Source organism: Sphaerodactylus townsendi, linkage group LG11 (assembly GCF_021028975.2).
Source record: "Sphaerodactylus townsendi isolate TG3544 linkage group LG11, MPM_Stown_v2.3, whole genome shotgun sequence".
Lineage (NCBI taxonomy): Eukaryota > Metazoa > Chordata > Lepidosauria > Squamata > Sphaerodactylidae > Sphaerodactylus > Sphaerodactylus townsendi.
Window position 1 is genome coordinate 48742083 of NC_059435.1, and position 22013 is coordinate 48764095.

General features: G+C 40.0%; 1 protein-coding gene across 6 annotated transcripts in view; it reads left to right on the forward strand.

Moving 5' to 3' along the window:
• ICA1 (islet cell autoantigen 1) overlaps positions 1-22013 on the forward strand; it is a 68189-nt gene that overhangs the window by 18589 nt on the left and 27587 nt on the right. For all 6 annotated transcript variants that reach the window (XM_048511018.1, XM_048511013.1, XM_048511016.1 and 3 more), the window contains exons 5-8: positions 214-337; positions 3025-3223; positions 17966-18091; positions 18759-18857. In XM_048511018.1, coding sequence (XP_048366975.1) covers positions 214-337; positions 3025-3223; positions 17966-18091; positions 18759-18857 — 548 coding nt within the window. The remainder of the gene's footprint in view (positions 1-213; positions 338-3024; positions 3224-17965; positions 18092-18758; positions 18858-22013) is intronic.

A 22013-nucleotide genomic window follows, 5' to 3' on the forward strand; every position in this document is an offset into this window, starting at 1 on the left:
TTACATTATACTGAGCCCACGGGGAGATAAGCTGAAGTGAATCTGATCTTCTGTTTCATAAGTGCAGAAGATGTGTGAAGGTTAACTTGAAATTGCAAGGTGGGGCGGGGGATATTCTGTGTTTCTTGTAGGCAATCAAATTGGTTCCCCTGCTTACAAAATGCAGAGTGTTGTTCTGACCTGTATTTGGTCCCTTTTTATGTCTGTGTTTAGATCTGTCTCAAGAAGAAAATGAATTGGGAAAATTTCTCCGAGCACAAGGTTCTCAGGATAAAACCAGAGCAGGCAAAATGATGCAAGCTACAGGAAAGTCCCTCTGCTTTTCTTCTCAACAAAGGTATGTTTGATCTATTATTGAAATGTTGGGTAAGGAGGAGGAGGAGGATGATAATGATGATGATCCATGATGATGATGATGATTTAGTTTTTATATACTGCCCTCTCCCTCTCCTCCTTTGACTCATCCTGCCTAGGAAAGTGAACCCATATGAGGCCACAACATTATCTGGGCTGATTATACACTGATGCTCTGCCCCACCATGATGGTACGTTTCCTTTGGGGTACAATTTTGATTGCAGACACACTCACACTTACGGCATGGCAGTTCCCAGAAGCCTCATGGTTCCTGAGAGCTGGCAAATCATAGTAGTGATGGCACAATAAAACAATAAAAAAAATTAAGGACTTTGGGGGAAAGTGGCAATTTAACTAGCAAACGGGAATGACGCGGCAGTGGGGGTAGTTTACAAGCCACACAGCAGGCAGTGGGGCACTTCCTCGCATGTAAATGGAGAACCATGAGGACACCCCATTGCGAAGTGAAGAGCCTCAGGGTAAGTGCTCTATACATACTAGGCCCTGTTTGCTTGGTTTCAGCCTCCCAGAAATGCTTGTAATGGAAGGAAAAGACTGCAATGGAAGGAAAAGAAATGCTTGTAATGGAAGGAAAAGACTGCAGGGAGCCTGGTCAACAGACCTTCTTAGCTATTCCCTGGTTCTGGTTTCTGAAGATTTCTCACTCCTCCAGAACCTGTTTTTTTCCACTCTGACCCTCCCTGAATTCTGTCTGGTTTGTTGTTAACTTTTCCCTGCCTTTTTGCCCTTGTGTTCTTGTGATGGCCCCATTCGGTGATGGCCCCATTCCCTTTGCCCAGGGAAATGAGGACCATAAAATCTCAGCTACACTGTAGGAAAAGACACAAAACATAACTTTTAAAGACAGCCTTTGACTGAATTTCCAAGGTTTTACTCTTATTTATGATACTTTTACCCTCTTATTTTTACCCTCTTATTGTTCTTATTTGGAAATTGTTTTGACCCATAGGCAAGCTTGAATATTTAGGTGTAGGGCACAACAGCTCCATTTTTGCTTATTTCCAGGCCAGATAACAAGATGCAGAAATTCTGATCCCAGGTTAAAAAAATCAATGTCTGACAGAGATGCCTTTCAAAAGTATAATGAAAAGAGTATTTAGAAATAATACTGCTGGAGAGTTTTGTTTTAAATTGCTGCTTAAAGTACATTGGGAAAGGGACATGCTTGATCACACCCTACTCACACAAACCTGCCTTATAATGAATCAGAGCATTCATCCATTAAGGTCAGCATTTTCTGCTCTGACTGAAAGCAACTCTGCAAGGTCTCAGGTGGAGGCCTTCCTCAGCACCTGGGTTTTTTTAAAACTGAAGATGCCAGGCACTGGACCTGGAATCATCTGCATCCAAAGCGAGAGTAGAAACTGGGAATTCCATAGTAACCCTTAGAAGGTGGTTAGCTATCATATTAAGGCACCTACTATCAATATGTGAATTCGCAAAACAGAATGGAAATTCACCTTTATGCTGCCTTATGTTTGCCCTTAAGCTGTGCATTGGTTGAATTCAGCCACTTTCTTGCCAAGTTATCCATGCATTTGGAATGCTCATTGTAATTTTTTGATTTCTGGTTAAACTCTGCTCTACTGAAGTGTGGAGTATATTCATTTCAAGTGATGGCAAAAAGCAAGTGAGAGAGTTCTAGTAATCAGTGCTGCTTGTGACCACTGGGAGGAGCAAAAACATTGCAGCTGGTGCAAGACAAAATGGCTGTTTAAATTCATTTAAATTTAAGCTTGCAGCCAAAATTATTTTTAGGACAAAATATATATATATATATTATTTTTCTTTAGATTTATAAACCGCCCCATCCCCAAGGGGTTCTGGGCAGTGCACAACATTGATATATACACAATTAAATAGAGGTTCACAATAGTGACCACACAACAATCAATATAGTACTAAAATCCATTAAAATCTATTAAAACAGCGGTTAATATAACAGTGACAGGCTTCCTATAGCCCAATTCATTAAAATCTCCCCAAAAAGAAGAAGGAAGAGAGGCCAGACTCCTCTCTAGGAGGGTAACATAGATGGAACCAGGATTAAGATGGTAAAGTGCATAAAGCATGGGGGGGGGGGCGCACCACTCAGCGACTGGACACTCCAAAGGCCTGGCAGAACAACTCAGTCTTACAGGCCCTGCGGAACTCACGAAGGTCCCGCAGGGCCCGGACAGCTGGAGGAAGAGTGTTCCACCAGGCCGGGGCCAGGGTCGTAAAGGTCCTGGCCCCTGTGGAGGCCAGCCGCATCATTGAGGGGCCAGGAACCACCAGCAAATTGGCCTCTGCTGAACGCAATATAACACATTATCTTCCTGTAACGTAGCTGAATTTTCTTCTTATACTTGCCACTTTCTTTAGAAATGTTTAAAGGGGGGATTGACACTAAAAAGACAACTATGGAGAAAAACATCAGGCAACAGCTGGAGAAGCTATGACAGATGCAGTTCATTCAGCAATGATGTTGCCTTCTGAAATCAGCTTGAAAGTTTCTGCCTATTCTAGTTTGTTCAGTAACATCCCTTGTATTATTTCCATTCCTGTGACTCTGCCTCTCTCTTTGGATTGCTACTCACAATGGGACTTTTGCTTCCAAAATTCTCTACGCTTCCAATTTCTCTCTCTCTCTTTTTCTTTTGCCACAGATTGGCATTGCGCACACCTTTGTGTAGGCTTTACCAAGAAGTGGAGACATTTAGATACCGAGCTATTTCTGATACATGGCTGACTGTCAATCGAATGGAGCAATGTCGGACTGAATATCGAGGAGCGCTGTTGTGGATGAAAGATGTGTCTCAGGAACTGGATCCTGATCTTTACAAACAGATGGAGAAGTTTAGGAAGGTATAAAATTTCAGCAGTTTCCTAGATGGCAATACTTGATGACAGTAATGAAATATGGTTTGGATACCTCTGAGAAAAATATAATTCAGCAGGCAGCACTGAGGTGATATTGATAACAAACTGTTCTTTTTCCTTGTGTCAAGGTACTAGTTCACCTGGTACAGAACACCTAGGGACAATTCAGTCCAAGAAAGGTGATAGTGAGAAATTGTTTCCCAAGTATCTGACTCAAATCTAGATATGGTTGTTAAAAACTTAATCTCCACCACCTGCAAAAATATAGTAAATAAATGTCTCTTCACTGTTTCAAGTATAATTACCTTAAAGGGGGTTTGAGCAGGCAGTGCTGTCCTGTGGAGACTACTGATAGCAGACTGGCTCTGTTCTTTAGTAGATTTTGGCTTTTTATCTAGTTCTTCCTTCTCTTCAAAACTTCCCACCGTTTTGGATTGCTAAGTTTCAGCTCAGCAAAAGTCAGGGTCCTGAATAACTTAGTCTGGGAGTAGGTTCAGAAGGTAACCATAGTGGTTTACAGTATGACTGTTGGAGTTGAGTCAAGTCGGATCTTAGATTTTTGGAATATAAGCTTCCTAGAGTCTAAAGTCCCTTCATCAGATACCAATTTGGGGGGGAAATGAGATTTCTGAATGGAACTGAATGGAAACAGGGAGAAAAAAGAATGGGGAGGGTGGGAAAGGTTGAGGGATAATTCTTGTTCATTCTTGGTAAGTCTCCATGGTCCCATGTTTACACAGGTGCAACAGGCTAGAACAAACCAGTCTGTTGTTGAGTAGGGGTTTCCCTTTAGGCTGCCATATCCTTTGGCATATTTCTTGTTGTTTTCTCCTGTACACAGGCCCCTGTAATGCAAGAGGTGGAAAATCTTACGTGAGTTGCTGGAGTGGTTTGTCCTTCCAGTACTTTAGTAGTTTCTTGGCTGTCAGTGCTACTTTTAGTAAACACTTGCATTGTCCAGGTGTGATGTTCAATAATATTGGAATGTAGCCTGTTAGCAGGTTCATGCCGGTTAAGTGGAACCATGATTCCAGAGCCAGGATGATACTGACATGCACCTCTGTCCAGAAGATGCCACGGATTTTGTCATTTCTCAGTGTTGGGGCAGATCTGTGCAGACTGTGCTAAAAATATTTCTGATTATCATTCTTAATGTGGATGAAATCTGAAATTTATTTACGTCAATCTAAAGTTGAAAGCACTAATTGATTAATGCAATTTTTAATTTACAGATTAGAAGTATGAACTTTAATATATCATTAGCATTTTTAAACCATTTGCATGGTGTTTATCCTATGTATGTTGGAAATACTTTTCTCCTTTTTCTTCTGGCCTATATCAGATTCATCAAAATAAAGCATTTGGTGCAAGCTTAGATCTTATGTCTTACTAGTAAAAAAGCATTTTAAAAGATATTCCTTATGCATGTGATTACGATAAGCATAATTAAACAGAAAGCAATAAACATGTGAGATAAGAAATACTTTTTTGGTAATTGGGACAGCAGTGGGTGGGTGGGGGAATAAACATTGCCACAATTGTGGTTTTCAAGTAGCATTGAAACTTTGATGGACTGCTAGTTTTGGGAGGAGGAAAAATATTTTTTAAACCATATGAGCCCATAAGTACAACTCATTGGTTGTGTATACAGTGGGGGAAGGTCAAAGGATTTGCCGTTACAGCAACGAGGAAGCCGTCTGGTGTAACTTGATGCCACTGCTCTGTAGCTGTGTGAGTCATTGAGAGTGCTGAAAATGTTATGAGGAAGCCACACGTTCCATTCACAGGGGGATCATTTTAACTCTTGACCTTAGTAACTAGTCTGGTCAGCACAGGAAAAAAAAACTTGTGAAGCATTACACTGTTGGGCTCTGGAGTGTGTGGAGTTGAGCCGTTTATCTTTAGGACTGGCTCTACTGCAAACAGCACATCCAACTCTACTGTAATTTTGAATGGGCTAACCAGAGACTAAATTTGGCTGGTGAATCCTGAAGCATCGGAGAATGCACTGCTTCATGGCTGAAATGTGGAAAAATTCACAAATGTGGGACTTGATGAGAATTAGCTGATCTATGTTTGGATTTCTGTAGTTTTGAAAAGACAGAGGAGCTGCTTTTGTTCTTGTTTGGTGCAACTCCAATACGTACCATTGTGTGGCAGTGTTTCACTGAATGTTTGGATGATTTGAGAATTTTATATAAAGCAGATTGCAGTCTGAGTCTTTGTTCAGGAGACAATTGTGCATGTACTAAGAAAATGGAATCTGTAAATGCACTGTGCTATGCCTGCTGTTAACCCTGCTAAACTTAGTTTCATAAGATTTCCATTCGTGACATAAGCAGAGTAACACACTGCTGGAATATTATTTAAAACTGGCATGTGTGTAACTGTTTTGCCTTCTAAATGCAACTTCCAACAATCCACAAGCCATATATCAGATAAAATTTGAGTAAAAACATACAAAATTCAATTTTAATGCCTATTAAACATCCTGTAAACCTTACTAAAATTAAGATGATGCCTATATTGAATTCAGTCCTACATATTATATTAAAGTCAATGTTTTCAGTGGGAGTAAAATAAAACCCAGTATGTTGCAGTGCTGGTGACAATAAGATAATGAAAGAAGACCGGTGAAATTATGGGGCATCCAGATGGAGAGTCCAAGAAGGAAGGCACTCGGCCAGGGAAAAATATTGGCTGGCATCCCTTGTCTCCTCTCAAGAATAGTGCAGACACAGTTGTAAATGTACCAAATGTACCAAGGTTATAGGCACCAAATCCCATTTATTTGATTGGACGTGACACCCAGGAACAATTCCACAGTTTCCTGTATCATTGTGATTTGGAATAGGGGTCTGATTCTTACTTTGAACTAAGTCTCTTAGGACCTGGGTTGCAGGTTATTAGACAAATGTACATCTATCATCTTAACTTTCTGATGGCACTGGAAGGAAATCCTATATGTATTGTGGGTTGGTGGCATAAAGCTGGAGAGGTGGATCTGCACATTGCTTTCCGGCACCTTGAGTTATGGCGCAGCTGAGTAAATTTCATATCCCCTTGGTAGAACAAGGCATCTGTGGGAGGAGATTTGTTCTGTCTGTCTTTGCACTCTGCTGCAGGAGATCATGAATATATTCCTAATGGGACTGTACCAGACCAGTTTATTCTGTTTCCCACCATGATTTACTCTATGGGATGACATATGGAAAAAGGACATTCTCTTCAGAATCATCTTTTAAGAAATGTCCTAACAATGCAAACGTATCTCCTATATGAATTGTAATTGCCATAGCTGGGCTATTGTTCAAAACATTGTAGACTACATGATCAATAACCATCTACCTGTTGTCTCTCAGTATACATTACATGCAGCCAGAAGGACTACATCATTGCTGCTCATAGGTTAAAAGCAACATTACAAGGTCTAATAGAGATGCCCTTCAAAAGCATAATGAAAAGGGTGCTCTTTAAAAATAGAAGCAAGCTTCTGGGAACATATTACATCATCGGAAGATGTATTGTTCACAGAACATTATAGTAACTGTAGGGTGGCTAAAAGGCTCTTGGGTGGTTTTCTTACATTATTCTATTTTACTTTCAAGATATAATTTTTAAAAGATTTTTATCTAGGGCAAGTGCTTTTAAATCTATGGGTAGAATATTGTAGACCTGCAGCAATTTTTTTTACAGTTTTCTCAAACTGTTGTGTAATATGGGTAGGCTGAATTGCATTCTTCAAAGCTTAGGATCTGTGCAAGAATCCTGAAAAACATTTAATGTTTATTTTGCAAGGGATATCAAATTCTATAACTAAGCATACAAGCAATCCAAGAAATATCCTGCAAGAGTTCCCTGGAATAAAGAGTCCTAACTGATGATTGTCAAGATTTATTGCTTTGGATGAGTATAAACAAAAATGTGTGTACATTTAATGTTTAAAGTTACATATATTTAAATTATTAATTATTGCTGTATTGTAGCCTGTATAGGCTAGTTGAGCTTTTGGATATTTTAACCTTTTTTGAGTTAGCTAATTGAGAGAAAAAAAGTTTTTGTTTTTTTTTACAAATACCGTGTTTCACCAAAAATAAGACAGGGTCTTATTTTAATTTTTGTACCAAAAGATGCATTAGGGCTTATTTTCAGGGTAGGGCTTATTTTAGGTGAAATACGGTACCTTCACAATTCCTCAAGGTGGGCTCTCCCCTGTTGCTTCCCTGTCACGTGTGATGCAAGCTGCATCCTCATTGGCAGGGAGCACTCTGCTGGATCACACCATCCTGATCTGTAATTACTGTAGGGCTTATTTTTGGAGTAGGGCTTATATTTTAAGCCGCCTCCAAAAAGCCTGAAAAATCATGATAGGGCTTATTTTTGGGGTAGGCCTTATTTTTGGGAAAATATGGTAAGAATGTTGACGTTGAAACCCTAATAAAAAAGTAATTGTCCACAATCTTAGCTACCTTCTTGCTTTCAATCCAATAACTTGTTAGGCGTGAATCTCTCCCCCTCTCCTTTTTCTTTCCAATTTGCCTAGATTCTAGAATGATCATATCACATCATGCTGGAGAGCCAGTGTGCTGTATTGGACTAGGACCATGGTGGTGAACCTGTGGCACTCCAGATGTTCATGGACTACAATTCCCATCAGCCTCTACCAGCATGGCCAATAGGAGTTGCCTCAGGATTGTAGCTGACTGAGCTATCTTACAGAGGTTTTTGGGAGATAAAATTGATACTACCCTGGGGTCTTTGAAGTAACGATGAGATGAACATTTTCCTCCCTGGAGGGGGACACCCTCTTTCGAGCCAATAAAATTGGGGCCCCTGACCCAAGAATGCTCACCAGAAAATATACTGAAAATTATGTTGCCTCTGCCTTGAAAAACAAACCCTGCAGAGCCTCGGAAATGTGGCCATAGACAATAATGGAGCCAATTTTTTTTGAATTCCTAATTCCCCCTTCCTCTAAAAACCTCAAACTAGTATGGGGATTCAGGAGTTTTCAGGAATCCTGAAAATTTTCAATCCAATATACCTGAATCCAAATTTTCCTGAATTTTGTTTTGCACACCCCTGTTTTAATATTGAGCAAAGTCGATAGTTCTGTGTGATTAAAATGTGAATAGCAGAGATGTCACTATGAACGTATTGAGTCCAGACAAGCAGTCCTTTCCTGAAACACTCAGTCAACAATGATGTGGCTGGCACTGACTTTCAAAACTAGACAAAATTAAAACAATCTTGTTCTTAAAGATTTATTTTTGTTCTTTGTTCATTAACACAATTGTATTAAATCTACATCAAAATTATATATATTTCGCTTTTTAGAAATGATGTGCCTAAGCACCTGGAAAACAAAATGCTTTTAGCAGAGCGGTTGCAGTTTATACATAGCCTACAAACACAGTTTTCTCTTGTCTTTCTAGAGGGCTTTGATAAAAATCATCGGAATCTCCTATTTACATTTTTGTTATGGCTTCCCCCTCCCAAAGCTATAGATCAAAGTAATTAAACTCTCATGCTTTTAACTACTTTAAAGATCATTTTGTTAAAGATGGAACATTATTAAGAAGTGAATCTGTGGAGCTGTCTCCATCCTGGTCATGCCTGCAATTAAATTCTCTACCCACTCACCCTAGTGATGTTTTTAAAATATAGTTACCGTTTGAGAAATCAGTATCTACTTTTTAAATTCCTGTCAGTATGTAAGACTTCCTGTTCCCCACTGTGAGACAGCAGTGCTTCATGCTTGTAATTTTCAGTCTTTGAATAGATAATTTAAGTAGGAAAGGAGATACTTGTAAAACTCATGCTTCAGGCATGACTTGGCTGTGCCGGATTAAAATTAAAGACCAGTTTCTTACATTAGAGACATGAAAGCTAATGTTAGTGGATGGGGAGAACGATTTGAATTGGGTACTCAGCCTTTTAGGATCAAACTACATCAGACACTGGAATTCCATGATTGGAACGCTAGGCATTTAATTGACCTTAAAAAGCATTTGGGATGAATGCATCCTGGAATAGGGTCATGACATTGGGAAAAGAGGGTGTTCACTTTCCTACTGTCCCAGAGAAACCATATCCCTGGTTGGAAATGGTCCTCTCAGGCTAGGCTAAACTTGGGTAAGAACAAGAGATGGGTACTGTTATTGTTCTAGTCTTTTTTCCCCTTACTGATGCTTAAAGGAATCTGGATTGGGCCATTTTCAACCAGATAAATGTCACAAAAGAGAGCTAATCTTCTCCAACACCAGTGTTCATGTCCAAATCAGGCCTCCCCCATCTGCTTCTTAGGGTCCAATTATGTGTCTGAAGTGTCAATCACAAAATTTACCCTTGTATGGACTTCATAGTGCCTTTCCAAATGAGTTATCTGTATGGGGGGTTTTGCAACATGAGGCCACATTAGTGGCTAAAGATAATAGTCAATCAAAAGTTTTGACTGAAATTCTTAACTATTCATAAAATTGATCCCTTCCCAAACTTCTTTGAGATTTGTGAAAGCCTTCAACAATACATACTTTGAGATTCCTAACTCGAAGCCTCCAAAATTTCCGTTGTATATTCACCCTAATCCTTTGCTACAAAGTTATACAACTCCTTGTCCTGACTACAGTATTTTCATTGGATCCACTTATCTGCTTGCCTTCAATGTATCACCTTTGCCCCCTTTTTTTTATAAATCACATACTCCCTTTGGGTCCAGGAGCATGGGACTTACATGCACACTCAATTTTTTTGTGCGATGAACAAATCAAAAACCATTGTGGTGCCCAATATTTCTTTACCAAATATCAAGTCAACAGAAGAAAGTTTTAAGTTTCTTTATTTGCAAAGAAAGGGGAGCCATCCCCACATGGGCAGACTCTGCCAAAACAGTATATCCACAGCATGTTTATTCCCTTCTAAATTCGTCACACCCTCTCTGTTCCCCCATTGGCTAAGGGTACTTCAAATCATAACTTTCCGGTCTGCCTATTTACGTGTTACTCCTTAATATGTGGCCCCTCCCATATTCTTCCTGTATGTTCATTATAATACAGTTTGTTGTCAGAGCAGGAGGAGAAGTTAATATGCATTAGCCTATTAAGCATGCTCAATACATACAATCTGATACAGGCCTTGCCTTTCAGCCTAGTCATCCAGTGGTCTTATCTTGTCCTGCCACAAGCATCCTCCCTTATCATTCATCTCATTCCTAGTAGAAAACACATTTCTCGTTTATCACATTATGAGCCACAGAGCACATTGTGTCTTGTACAGGGCTTTCATTTTGCTGTGATTTACTATAGATAAGCCTTTGATTCTACCAGGATTGAGTTTTGAAACATATGACGAGAGGTGTCAGGAATTTTATGTGGCCTTTTGATATGCAAGATTTTAGTACTACCACTGGTCTTTAGCCCCTCCTTTTAATGGGAACAAGTATGTTCCCATTTTTCTACATAAAGAAGATTACAGTCTATGACCTTTGATGAAGATAACCTTAAATCTTCCATTATCCAGGTTTCTTTCAGGAAGATAGATGTGCTTTAGGAAGATAGGGAGCCAAATGTTAACGTGAACAAACAGCTTACCAATTCACCTATTTACAGGGGAATTCATGTTATTTCTTTCTTTAATTTCTTTTTTTCAGTGACAATAGGAATTACAGCCCTCTAACGTTTTTGAATGCTAAAATAGCTGTGTAAAGAAGATTTTTATTTTGTGGTGGTGTCACATCAAATAAGGTTTTATGTTTTCCTTAGGTGGTTTCTGAGGTTTCTACAAATGTTAAGAATGTATATGGAGTTTCTAACATAGATTGGCACTGTGGTAATGGTTACTACAGTTCCTTCTGCTGTGGAATCTTCTAACTTTGACTTTATTTTCTTCTCTTTGAGCCAAATGTGAAGAAGTAACAAGATGTTTTCAGTGATATGAGAACAGACCCTAGGTTAGGTTATGTGCACAAAGGTCAATGAGTATGAATTACACATTAAAAATGGAAACACTGAGATACCAGTGGGAGCATATTTCAAAATCTCTTGGAGCATTCTGTTACAGGCTTTAAAGTCAGTCTACTTGAACAGCAAGGTTTCAAGGAGTCTCCAATGCAAAGGAGTCTCCAATGCATATTTCAGAATCTCTTGGAGCATTCTGTTACAGACTTTAAAGTCAGTCTACTTGGACAGCAAGGTTTCAAGGAGTCTCCAATGCAAAGCTCCAATGCAAAGGAGTCTCCAATGCATATTTCAGAATCTCTTGGAGCATTCTGTTACAGACTTTAAAGTCAGTCTACTTGGACAGCAAGGTTTCAAGGGGTCTCCAATGCAAAGCTGCCGAATTCATCAGCAAACATAGCACTGACGTTTGGTCCCAGCAAATCCTATGAATTCTTTCCTCACTACAGAGTTGTCAGCTTTTGGATGGTTGCTTATGCTGTTGACCAGAGGCATAGCAAGGGGGAAATGTGCCTGATGCGTCCTCCGCCCCGGTCCCGCCATGCCCCCACTGGAATGCCCTTGTCATACCCCACAGGGGCATGCGCTCAGTGCGTTGTGCACCCTCTGGTCCCCTTGGAGCTACACCTCTGCTGTTGACCTTAACATACCTGTTTGTACAGCTGGATGCTAGTCAGGGGTGGGTTTTAACTGCAATAATTGGATCTGATTCCTTTAACTAGATTTTATATTCATTTGTAGTCTTCATAATATTATGGCACATGTGCTGCTGTCTTTTGCATTTCTCGCCTAACTTGACAAAAGCAACCTTTTCCCCACCTCTCTGTTTTAGTGGCATACACACTTTCATTGCAATCCTCAGCAAAGTTATACCCTTCCAAGTCCATTGGGTTTAGAAAGCTGCAATTATATTGAGGATTGCATTGGTAAACATTTAGGCTGCCGCTTTGTATCTGACAAAGTGGAGTTCTGCCCAAAAAGTTTATGCAGTTATACATTGGATTAATCTTAAAGTACCACCAAACTCTCTTTTTTTTGAGGCAACCCACTAAAAGTGCTACCCCTCTGGAAGATGTAGGGGTTAAGAATGTATTGATTATAATGTGGATTGGGACCAGTTCAAAAGTCTGGCTAATGGCAAGCTTGGACTCCAAAACATATATGTGAGACCCTAATGTTATTTGCTAACATAAATAACATATTTCATACTTTCACTCATCATTCGAAATAAGATGACACAGTTTTGAACCGCTAATCACTACTACTAGCATAGATTGTTTGCTCTGTATTAACTTGTGTGGCCACGTCAGCCCAGTCTCTTCTCGAAAATAAATACATCTTAAATAAACAATTCTGTTAACACTGAAATTCTTTTTCAATATTATATATGATGTGTTTTCACCTTTATTGTTTTGGTCTCGGAATATCTTGAACAGTTTGCCAAGTACATATACAGTTTTAGAAGCTCTTTCCTAACCATGCCATTTAGACTGTGTTTGCTGCCACTCTGCTCAGGTTTCACTTTCTTTCAGCGTGGAAATGTATGCATTTACCTCAGGCGACGGCAGTTAAAACTCCAAGTTATAAGTGGGCTGCTGGCCTCGGCAGCTGTATGCTTTTCTTCTTTAATTCAGTCAATATTTGTGTTTGAGTCCTGAGCAGAAGAAAGGAGGTGAAGCATCATTTATATTTTATGTATGCAGTTAATTTATATAGGAAAAGTGAAGCAGATGGCTCACATTAGTTTTGATTGCAACACTCTACAAAGCAGGAGTAGCAATCGTAGCAAATCTGTTTTGTAAACGGCCTTCACCCAGCAGCTGTATTGCCTTCCTGTTTACTCTTCCATGCATCCCTCCTTTCTTTCCTCTTGTCTTTCCCCTGTTCCAGTCCAACTGTAATTCATTTTTAGCACATAATTCTGCAGCTGACCCACTACAGCTGGCTATGAAAACGAAGATTTTTCTCATCCACTATTTCTTCATATTCTCTCTCACTTTCTGTTTGTTCTTTCCTTCACCTTTCTCTAAATGCTTCAAAGTATAAACACTTGCCTTGTTTGGGTTGCCTTTAATGAACATGTTTAACGTGCTCATTTTAATTGCTGATTCATGCATTAAAACAAAAGTCAGAAGTTAGAAAAGGAATTGAAATAAGTGATTGCATAACGGCAGAATGTTGCGATGTTGTTTGTGCCTGTGGTAGTTAGTCCCAGTATTTGGGACTTGAATGCAATTACATTTAATTTCTTTCTGAGCTATCAACATTGGAAAGTTTCAGTTGAGATTTCAGCCTTTGAAAAGAAAGTGTCCAGATCTCAAGTTATTTTTCCCCAGATTTAGAAACCAGGAAGACAATCAACAGAGAACCGTATTGTCAGATTAGACCTGTTGAATTGAATAAGGTTAAGCAGTGTGAGCACCACAGGGGTGTACTGGGATATATTAACATCCAAAAACACCCCTGTACAATATCACATTTCCTGCAGAAATTCAGCATGACTAGCAGTAATTTACAATGACAAATTTAAAAGCATCTCTCTCTCTTTCTCTCTTTGCAGAAAAATACCCTTTACAATGTTCTGATACCAGGTCTTTGCGGTTCTAGTCTGACTGTTTTTCCTGCCTCTCAGATGGGAAAAAATTAGGATGTGCTAAATTAGTACAGAGTGCAGTAGTTTGCAGCTCATTCATGTATTGATTACATTTGCAGTTTTATGTGTAGGAAGCGTGGGCATTTATACTTTTAAATTCCATAAATATGCCAAATAGTGGAATTTACATATTAAATATAATTAAGTATAGTTTATATCATTAAAGCAGTAAAGTTTGAAAGGGAAGTAAGAATTGTGTATATTTCAGTGTTCCCAAATTTTTCATTTTTCTTTCCTGGAAAAAGGGGGGAGGGGGTCCCATGACTTCAAAATGTATGGAAATTTTTACAGCTCTGAATAAGTCTTTGGAAAGAAGGATAGAACATTTGACATTCTAGCAGGTGTACAAATGGTATTAAATTTAGTTCATGTTATTGTAGAACATTTTCGTGAATCATCACCCTCAAATGCTGAACTCCTAATATTCGTGGTTAAAGGGTAGAAAAACAATCTAACCACCTTAACAATAGGACCTGTACAGCAATTTATATGATCCAGTGCAAATCTTCATCCTCTGGGTCTGCAATCATTCTCTTTCCATCCTCCACTCTCAGGATGACATCATCAGCTATGAATTACTAAATAGCTCCCTTGCCCTTTAGAACTCGTATCACAGGCAATGTTTGAGCAGTAGGACAGCTAAGACAAGAGGCCCAGACTAGGGATACTGCAGATTTTAGTGCAAGCCCGATTGCAAGGTAAGCTTATCTTGGTTCCTTGAACATATGCAGGACAAGCTATAGACTGGATCATCTCCGTGGTTCACCCTGAGCAAATTTGTGAAGTCTTTGATTATTCTACATGGTTAACTTTGATTGTTGCAGTTCTGCTGTAGATTTCTTTAAAATTGAAATTGCTAGTGTTACACCGTTATGCTGCTTCCAACCATTAGGCAATGTTTCAGATAGTGCCATTATTTTCAAACTGAACCAGAATTATTGAAGTATACAACCACTGGCATTACTAAGTGGAAAAGGAAACAGATTAATTATCTTAGCAAGTAGACATAAGTACATAGAGACAGCTAAATAGTAAGTCTCAATTCAAATGGAATGTTTAGGTACTTTTTGAAAATGGAGGCAGTGGTATATGAGAGAGGGTCAGCTGCAGCAGCAAAAAAAAATGCTATAAGCAGTGACCTCTCTTCTTCATCTGTCAGTAAAATATATATCTCCATGATGCTTTTTTCCAGTTTGAGTTTATTGGCACTATTACATCATTGCACCAAGAATATTGCCTAACAAAGTGGCATAATACCAGCAATATCAATTTTTAAAGAGTCCAGTCTCAGCAGACAGTTAAGGCAAAGGCTGACAGCGTGTGCAATCCAATATATACAGTAAAGTACTATAATGCAAAATGAAGATCTCCAGACATCTTGCACAGCTCAGTGAGGAAAGAAAAAGTCCTTTAAAAGGCTAAAGTGGAGAAATGCCAAGCAGTTGCAAACTTTTCCGGGCTGTTTTGATAGCAGAGCTTGGCTCTGGCCCATCCTTAGAGTGGCAACAGAGGGAATGTCCACACAGACTCCCACACATGCTTCAAACACGCCCCCACCCCCCAATTAAAGGGGAAATCACAGAGGGGCGTACCAAACTCAGAATTCACACAATATATTATGAATGTTCCCCTATAATCCAGGGCCTTTCATGTGAAGAAAAAAATCCTATATACCAGAAGCCCTAATCAGTCTAGTGAGAATAGGGGATCAGGGGTCTGCAACCTGCAGCTCTCCAGATGTTCATGGAGTACAATTCCCATCAGCCCCTGCCAGCATGGCCAATTGGTCTCTGTTGGCCATGCTGGCAGGGGTTGATGGGAATTGTAGTCCATGAACATCTGGAGAGCTGCAGGTTGCAGACCCCTGCGGTAGATTATGGAGGTACCTGTCCATTAAGTCGTTGGGATTCCAAATGTAAGCTTTGATTATTTTCTGAATTAGCCGAGATTCTCAAAAATAGGTGCAAACTCATGGTGATGTAATTGTTCTTATTTCTGTGCTTCACATCCTGTACTGCTGTGTTGGAGGCATAGCAAGTTATGGGAACCTCCTGTAGCTTTAAAGTACAAAACAGAAGCCAGACATTTTAATAATTCTCAATACTGGACTCCTTCCCTTGCTTGGCAGAGGAAAATGTGTAGCATTTGGGAACACAGCAGTGTATTAAGTATTATTATAACCGGTATTGACACAAAAAAGCATATGGTCTCATATTACATATTGGGTCAAGTGGATCTGATATTACTCATCCTTTCATGTTTATAAACCATATTTCCTTTTTAAAAAAGGGAAAATGTGATTTACATAAGATCAAACTCTTTCTCTTGAAATAATAATAATAAACTATGTCCGGCTATCTCGTATGAGCTTTTAGATGGATATTATAGTACCGTATGAAACAAAAATCTAGATTATGAAACATTTAATTTATCATATTCCTCCCCAAGGCTAATGGTGCTCCTCCCGTTAGTGCTCATTTGATATGTACAGGACAGCTATGGTCTAGCTTTTTTTGTACAGTGTGTTGTTTAGGGCTGTAGCAGAAAACTGTAAGTTCAATTTAAATAAATGGAGGAAAGAGTAAGTTGGTCACAGCATAATCATCAGCCTATACACCATATACCGGGGATCGGGCGGTATATAAATTGAAAAAATAAATAAATAAATAAATAAATAAATAGAGTAGGTAGACACTAATCTGGAGACACTAATCTGAACCAGGTTTGATTCCCCATTCCACATGGGCAGCAGAGTCTTATCTGGTGAACCAGATTTGCTTCCGCACTCCTACATTCCTGCTAGGTGACCTTGGGCTAGTCACCTACTTTACGCGGTGTCTGTTGTGGGGAGAGGAAGGGAAAAGAAGTTTGTAAGTCCCTTTGAGTCTCCTTACAGGAAAGAAAGTGGGGGCGGGGGAATAAATCGAAACAGTTCTTCTTGTGTGGTTCCTCCATGGTCCATGTTCTTCCCACACTGCTGCAATAACACTCAATTTAGGCTTTCATCTCTGAGTGTAGAAGAAAAGTTCAGAGTAGTCATAACACTCTGCTGTGCTTCCCTAGCAGAACATGGTGTATTCAACCCCTGGGAGACTATGGAAGGCAGGATTTACCAAAGTGGTATCCGTTGAAGCTGCAATTTCACTTCCAGCTGCTTAACCAGAAGTGACGGCACTACGTTGTGGAATACTTACATGAAATATTCACATAAAACTCTGTGGTATAACCACAAAGTGTGGGGGAATCCTAAAAAAATCCATTGACACAGTGTTATCACTTCTGGTTATGTTGCAGCATAAATGGACACCATTTCACTCCCTCACATATTCTCCCCTTGACCCCATTGAATGCTGGGTACTGTAATGCTAGTGGGAAATAATCATCAGCCTAGCCTTCTGCCAGGGTAATTACTTTTTCTTCATGATTCCTTTCTTTGCCCATATGCAGAACAGCAGTCACATTGCTGTTCTGTGTTTCCCTAGCTCAAGAACAACAGTAGGATACTATTGTGTAGGCTCTTTCCTGAGGGCGGGGTTTCACTTGTTGTTTGGGTCCTTACTTACCTCTGGCAAGTAGTACTGTTTGTTCCCAGGTAAAAATGTAAAATGCAGAAATTTAGAAACCAGGCACAAAGCCCAAAATGTCCTGTCCTTCCTTTAAAAACACACTCCCACTTTTGAAATTCTGGGGAAAGTGATTATTTTAGTACTTCAACAACATAAAATGCATAATTTTAACTTAGCATTTTAAAAAATATAGTAATTGTTATAGTTATGGAGTGCAATTGCCTTCATTTTTCTAAAAACAAAATTGTGAATGAGAAAGAGATGCAAACTGCTACACCCCATGTCATACTAGCATGTGTATTTTAATTTTTGCCAAGAAATGAAAGTTGGAATTAGAAACGAAAACCTTGTAGTAAACAAAAGCAGATACATTATTTGGACAAAACACTCTCCTACAGACACAATAGGCAATAGGGCTTGACATAAGAAATAGTCCATTGGACATCTTAAGATTGACCATTTTCTGTGGTCTGCTGTTGTTTGAAAGGGCTATTATTCTTTCCAACAGTTATCTTTTGGTGATATTAGTGTTAAATATTCATTATATTAACAGGTCCAAGCACAAGTCCGTCATACAAAACTGAACTTTGACAAGCTGAAAACTGATGTTTGCCAGAAAGTGGATCTTCTTGGAGCAAGCAGGTGCAATCTTCTGTCTCATGTGCTGACAACATATCAGGTAACTTGTAAGAAAGTATCCATAAAACTAGAACTTGCCTTGATAGAATCTGCGCATTTTTAGGTGTTGTGCAATAAAGTCCTCTTGGTCGTAAGACTAACAGTGCAATCCAGAGCTGGCAAGCAGGCAGGGAAGGCGCTGCTCTGGTGCCACCTCGCCCACACCAAAGGGCTTTTTTGTGGTGTGGGAAGCCCCAAAAGTAAAACAAAAAAGAAACTGACAAAAATCCCCCATAGGGGAAAACAGAGATACGCCATGAAAAATGTGGCATCTCTCTGAGACCGTCTCCACCAGCCCAATGGGGACAGAAAAACAGTGGAAGCCAACTAAGGTTGACCCTGCACCACCACCCCTGGCCCACCCCCAGAACATCCCTGGCCATTCCAGTGCAGCATTTTGTACCAGTGGGCCTGGAGGCAAACAGTCGCTTCCAGGTCAAGTGTTATAGACCCACTCAGCACCCGTCCACTAGGATAAGTCATCCCTTTTATGCCACTGTGGTGGGCACTTACTCTGGCATAGGGCTGTGCCACCTCCAGAGGAGGGATCCCCCCCCCCCCGCCCGGATTGGGCTGTAAAGATGGGTAAATATTGTAGGATAATGTTGGGAATCTTAATCAATAGGGAACATATGAATATTGAATTCAGAAGTTTCTCTTCCTTTCAGACAACGCTTCTTCATTTTTGGGAAAAAACATCTCACACCATGGCTGCTATCCATGAAAGTTTCAAGGGCTATCAGCCATATGTATTCACTATGCTGAAGGTAAGGTGTATATAGTGTTTTAAATATTCAGTTCCTATTCTGTAGAGTGCGATTCAGATAACGAAGAGATTATGGATTTCACTGTAGAGTATTTTCATAGTTTGTAATGAATCTTAATAGCTTTGATATGCCTCTTGGCCTGTTGTTTATTTACATACATTTCTCATTAGCTGACATTTGGTTCCTAGTTTGAAGTTCAGTACCATCTGAGAGACCAATCAGATTTTTGAGGTCTAAGCTTTTGACAGCTTCCGTTTTCAGATCCAAATCTGTATTTAATGAAGGGAGCTTGGCTCTTGAAAACTTGTACCCTGAAAATCTAGTCTGTCTTTAAGGTGCTGCTGGATTCAAATTGCTGTGCTACTGCAGACCAACATAGCCACCCTTCTAAAACTTGGTTCCTGGTGAGGCTGAAGCATGTGTTTTAACCCATATGATTCATGAGGTGGCTTACAGAGCCATGAAAATACATATGATAATCAATCACTTAAATCAATATACTATAAATACATATCAGAGAACAGCCATGGAGGAGAGCCTAATAAAATTGACCAGCCATAAAACTTGATTAAAATAAATAAAAATATAAAAGAAAACACTACAAGATCATTTACCTGCCTTTTTTTAAAAAAAAGCTGTCACCATACCAATATAAATTAAGTTTGTGCTTTTTTGAAAATATAAGGACACTCTATTAATTTCAGAAGAGGGCTCTGAATCAGACATGTAAGGGCATCTATCTCTTTGTAAAATCAGCAAGAAGGACTCCCACAGACCATTCTGGAATGACCTAAATTAAGCATGTGTGTAACTAGAACATCTGAGCTGAACTTGGTGAAGTTCAAGCCTTTAAATACACAGCTTACTTTCAGAGTTCTGTTTTAATTAGTTATACATACTGATAATTTATTCACTCTGAAGTGTTGCCTACAGAAGCTCTCTTAAATGCCCCTGGGATTATTTCTGTAGAGAATACAATGTTTTCAGAGGGTTCCCCCCCCCCCCCACCTTCTTGGCTAGCCTTGGATAATGAAAGCATCATTTGTTTTCTTTGCTCCAGGGTGTATTCTGGGAGTAATGCAATTGCAGCAACATTTCCTGATTTTCAAGTTTGGGTTTGATAGAATATATTTAATGCACTAACAATTCCAAGCATCCTGTTGAGAAAGATAGGATTTGGCTGTACAGTTATTGGTGGGGGGGAGGTGTTTGTTCTGGCTTCAGGATTCATTCCCTTGAATTCCTTACACTGTATCCCTGTGAGAATGTCAATTGCTCTTGTGTGAGTGTGTGTGTTTGAGTCTCACAATTTGACTTTTGAATCATATCAAGGAGGGGAAAAATGAACATGCCATTTAGAAATACACTAACTTGTATATGATGAAGGGAGCTTTGACTTGTGAAAGTTTATAACCTGAAAATCTTGTCAGTCTCTAAGGTGCTACTGGACTTGAATCTAGCTCCATTTAACTTGTAAAACTCTGTAGTTAATAAAGAGTCCAGATGGATAGTCGTGTTACTCTGCAGCAGCAGAATAAAATAGGACTCCACTGATACTTTAGAGATTAATTTTATTCTGTAGTTAATGAAGTATTTGTCCAGACCTTGATGACCTAAACTAGCCAAATCTCATCAAATCTCAGAAGTTAAGCAGAGTTGGCTTTGGTTAGTATTTGAGTAGGAGACCACCAAAGGATATCAGGGTCCGTATGCAAAGGAAGGCAATGACAGACCATCCGAAGGAGGGGGCTGAAAGGGCCCCTGAAAGCTGTGTGACCTCTTGCTGGTGCATTCATCCACCCCGGGGCACTTACCTTGCTGGAGGGGGCAGACATAACAGCAGCTGCACATCCCGCAACACTGCCACAAAACCTGGAAGTTTGGGCAATAGCAGGGCTGCACTGGCGTCATGCTTGGAGGCTGGTGTGGGGAAGGGATGGGCCAGGACGTTCCCACGGGTGGAGGTGATGTTAGTCAGCCTCCCCTTGGATTTGAGGCCTGGTTGTGCAGCACACCAGCCCTTGGACGTATGCCACCATTTTGGTGGTGTATGCCCTTTAAACGCTATGTGGCTTTCTGGTGGAAGGGGAGTTCTGGGGCTTTCCCAAGCTTCTTGCACTACTGGAAAGCCCTATTGGAGATGGTGGAGCAGCACCCCCCCCCCCTTTCTGCTGCATCCGGGTTTGGATGGGCCTGTAAATCTCCTGTGTTGAAAACCTGACAAGGTCACCATAAATCAGCTGCGACTTGATGGCATGCATACCTTCACAATTATGTATTCATGGGTAGAAGGAGAAGATAATGAATTAAAGGAATAATTAAGGAAAGGAGTGTGCAGTGGCGGAGCTACAAGGGGACGGGTGGGTGCGCCGTGCACTGGGTGCACACCTGGGGGCACGTGGAAAATCGCCCCCAGGTCCCTTCCTTTTCCCCCTCGGGGCCCCCCGCAGCACCCCCTTGCAGCACCCCACCCCCCTTCCCACACTTGTCTTAGTTCCTTTCCTTTTCCTAGAACTTTTTCAGGCTGAAAAAAAGGCCTATTCACAGTACAGGCTAAAAATGGCCTGAGGAACTACATTCCCAGGAGACCTTGGGGCTCACAAGGTCTCCTGGGAAGTATAGTTCTCATCAGGCCCAGAAAAAGAGACATCTGTGAAACTTTGGGGCAAGCCCTGAGACCTGGCAACCCTAACTGCAGTTTGTTGTCTCAATCAAAGGCATATGGGACATTTAGGAAACATGCCTGGCATCTGCTATGCTCAAAATTATATTATATGCTTGCTTTGTATCTTTTCAAGAAAGGGGGAAAGGGAATATTATTAATATTTGCCCAGTTTGATTGGACACAGAGGCAGTTCCAAAGCCTGTGATATAAATTACTGTCTTTGCAATTGCATCACTGCTAGTAATCTAATTTTCTTAATTGTTTTTCTGCATTCTGTGTTATGTAATAATTGTCACCAGAAGATACATCATTGACTTTATTCAGTGTAATTGAATTTAAACATAGACCTTGTTATTTACAAGCAAGTAGATTTTTTTCCCTTTCTTTTTATGGAAAAAAATCCTGCTTTTGATAAGTGAAGAAGAAAACCAAACTCTACATCTTTCTGGCAGAAATGCTATTTAAATTTTCTTTCATGTAACATATCTTTT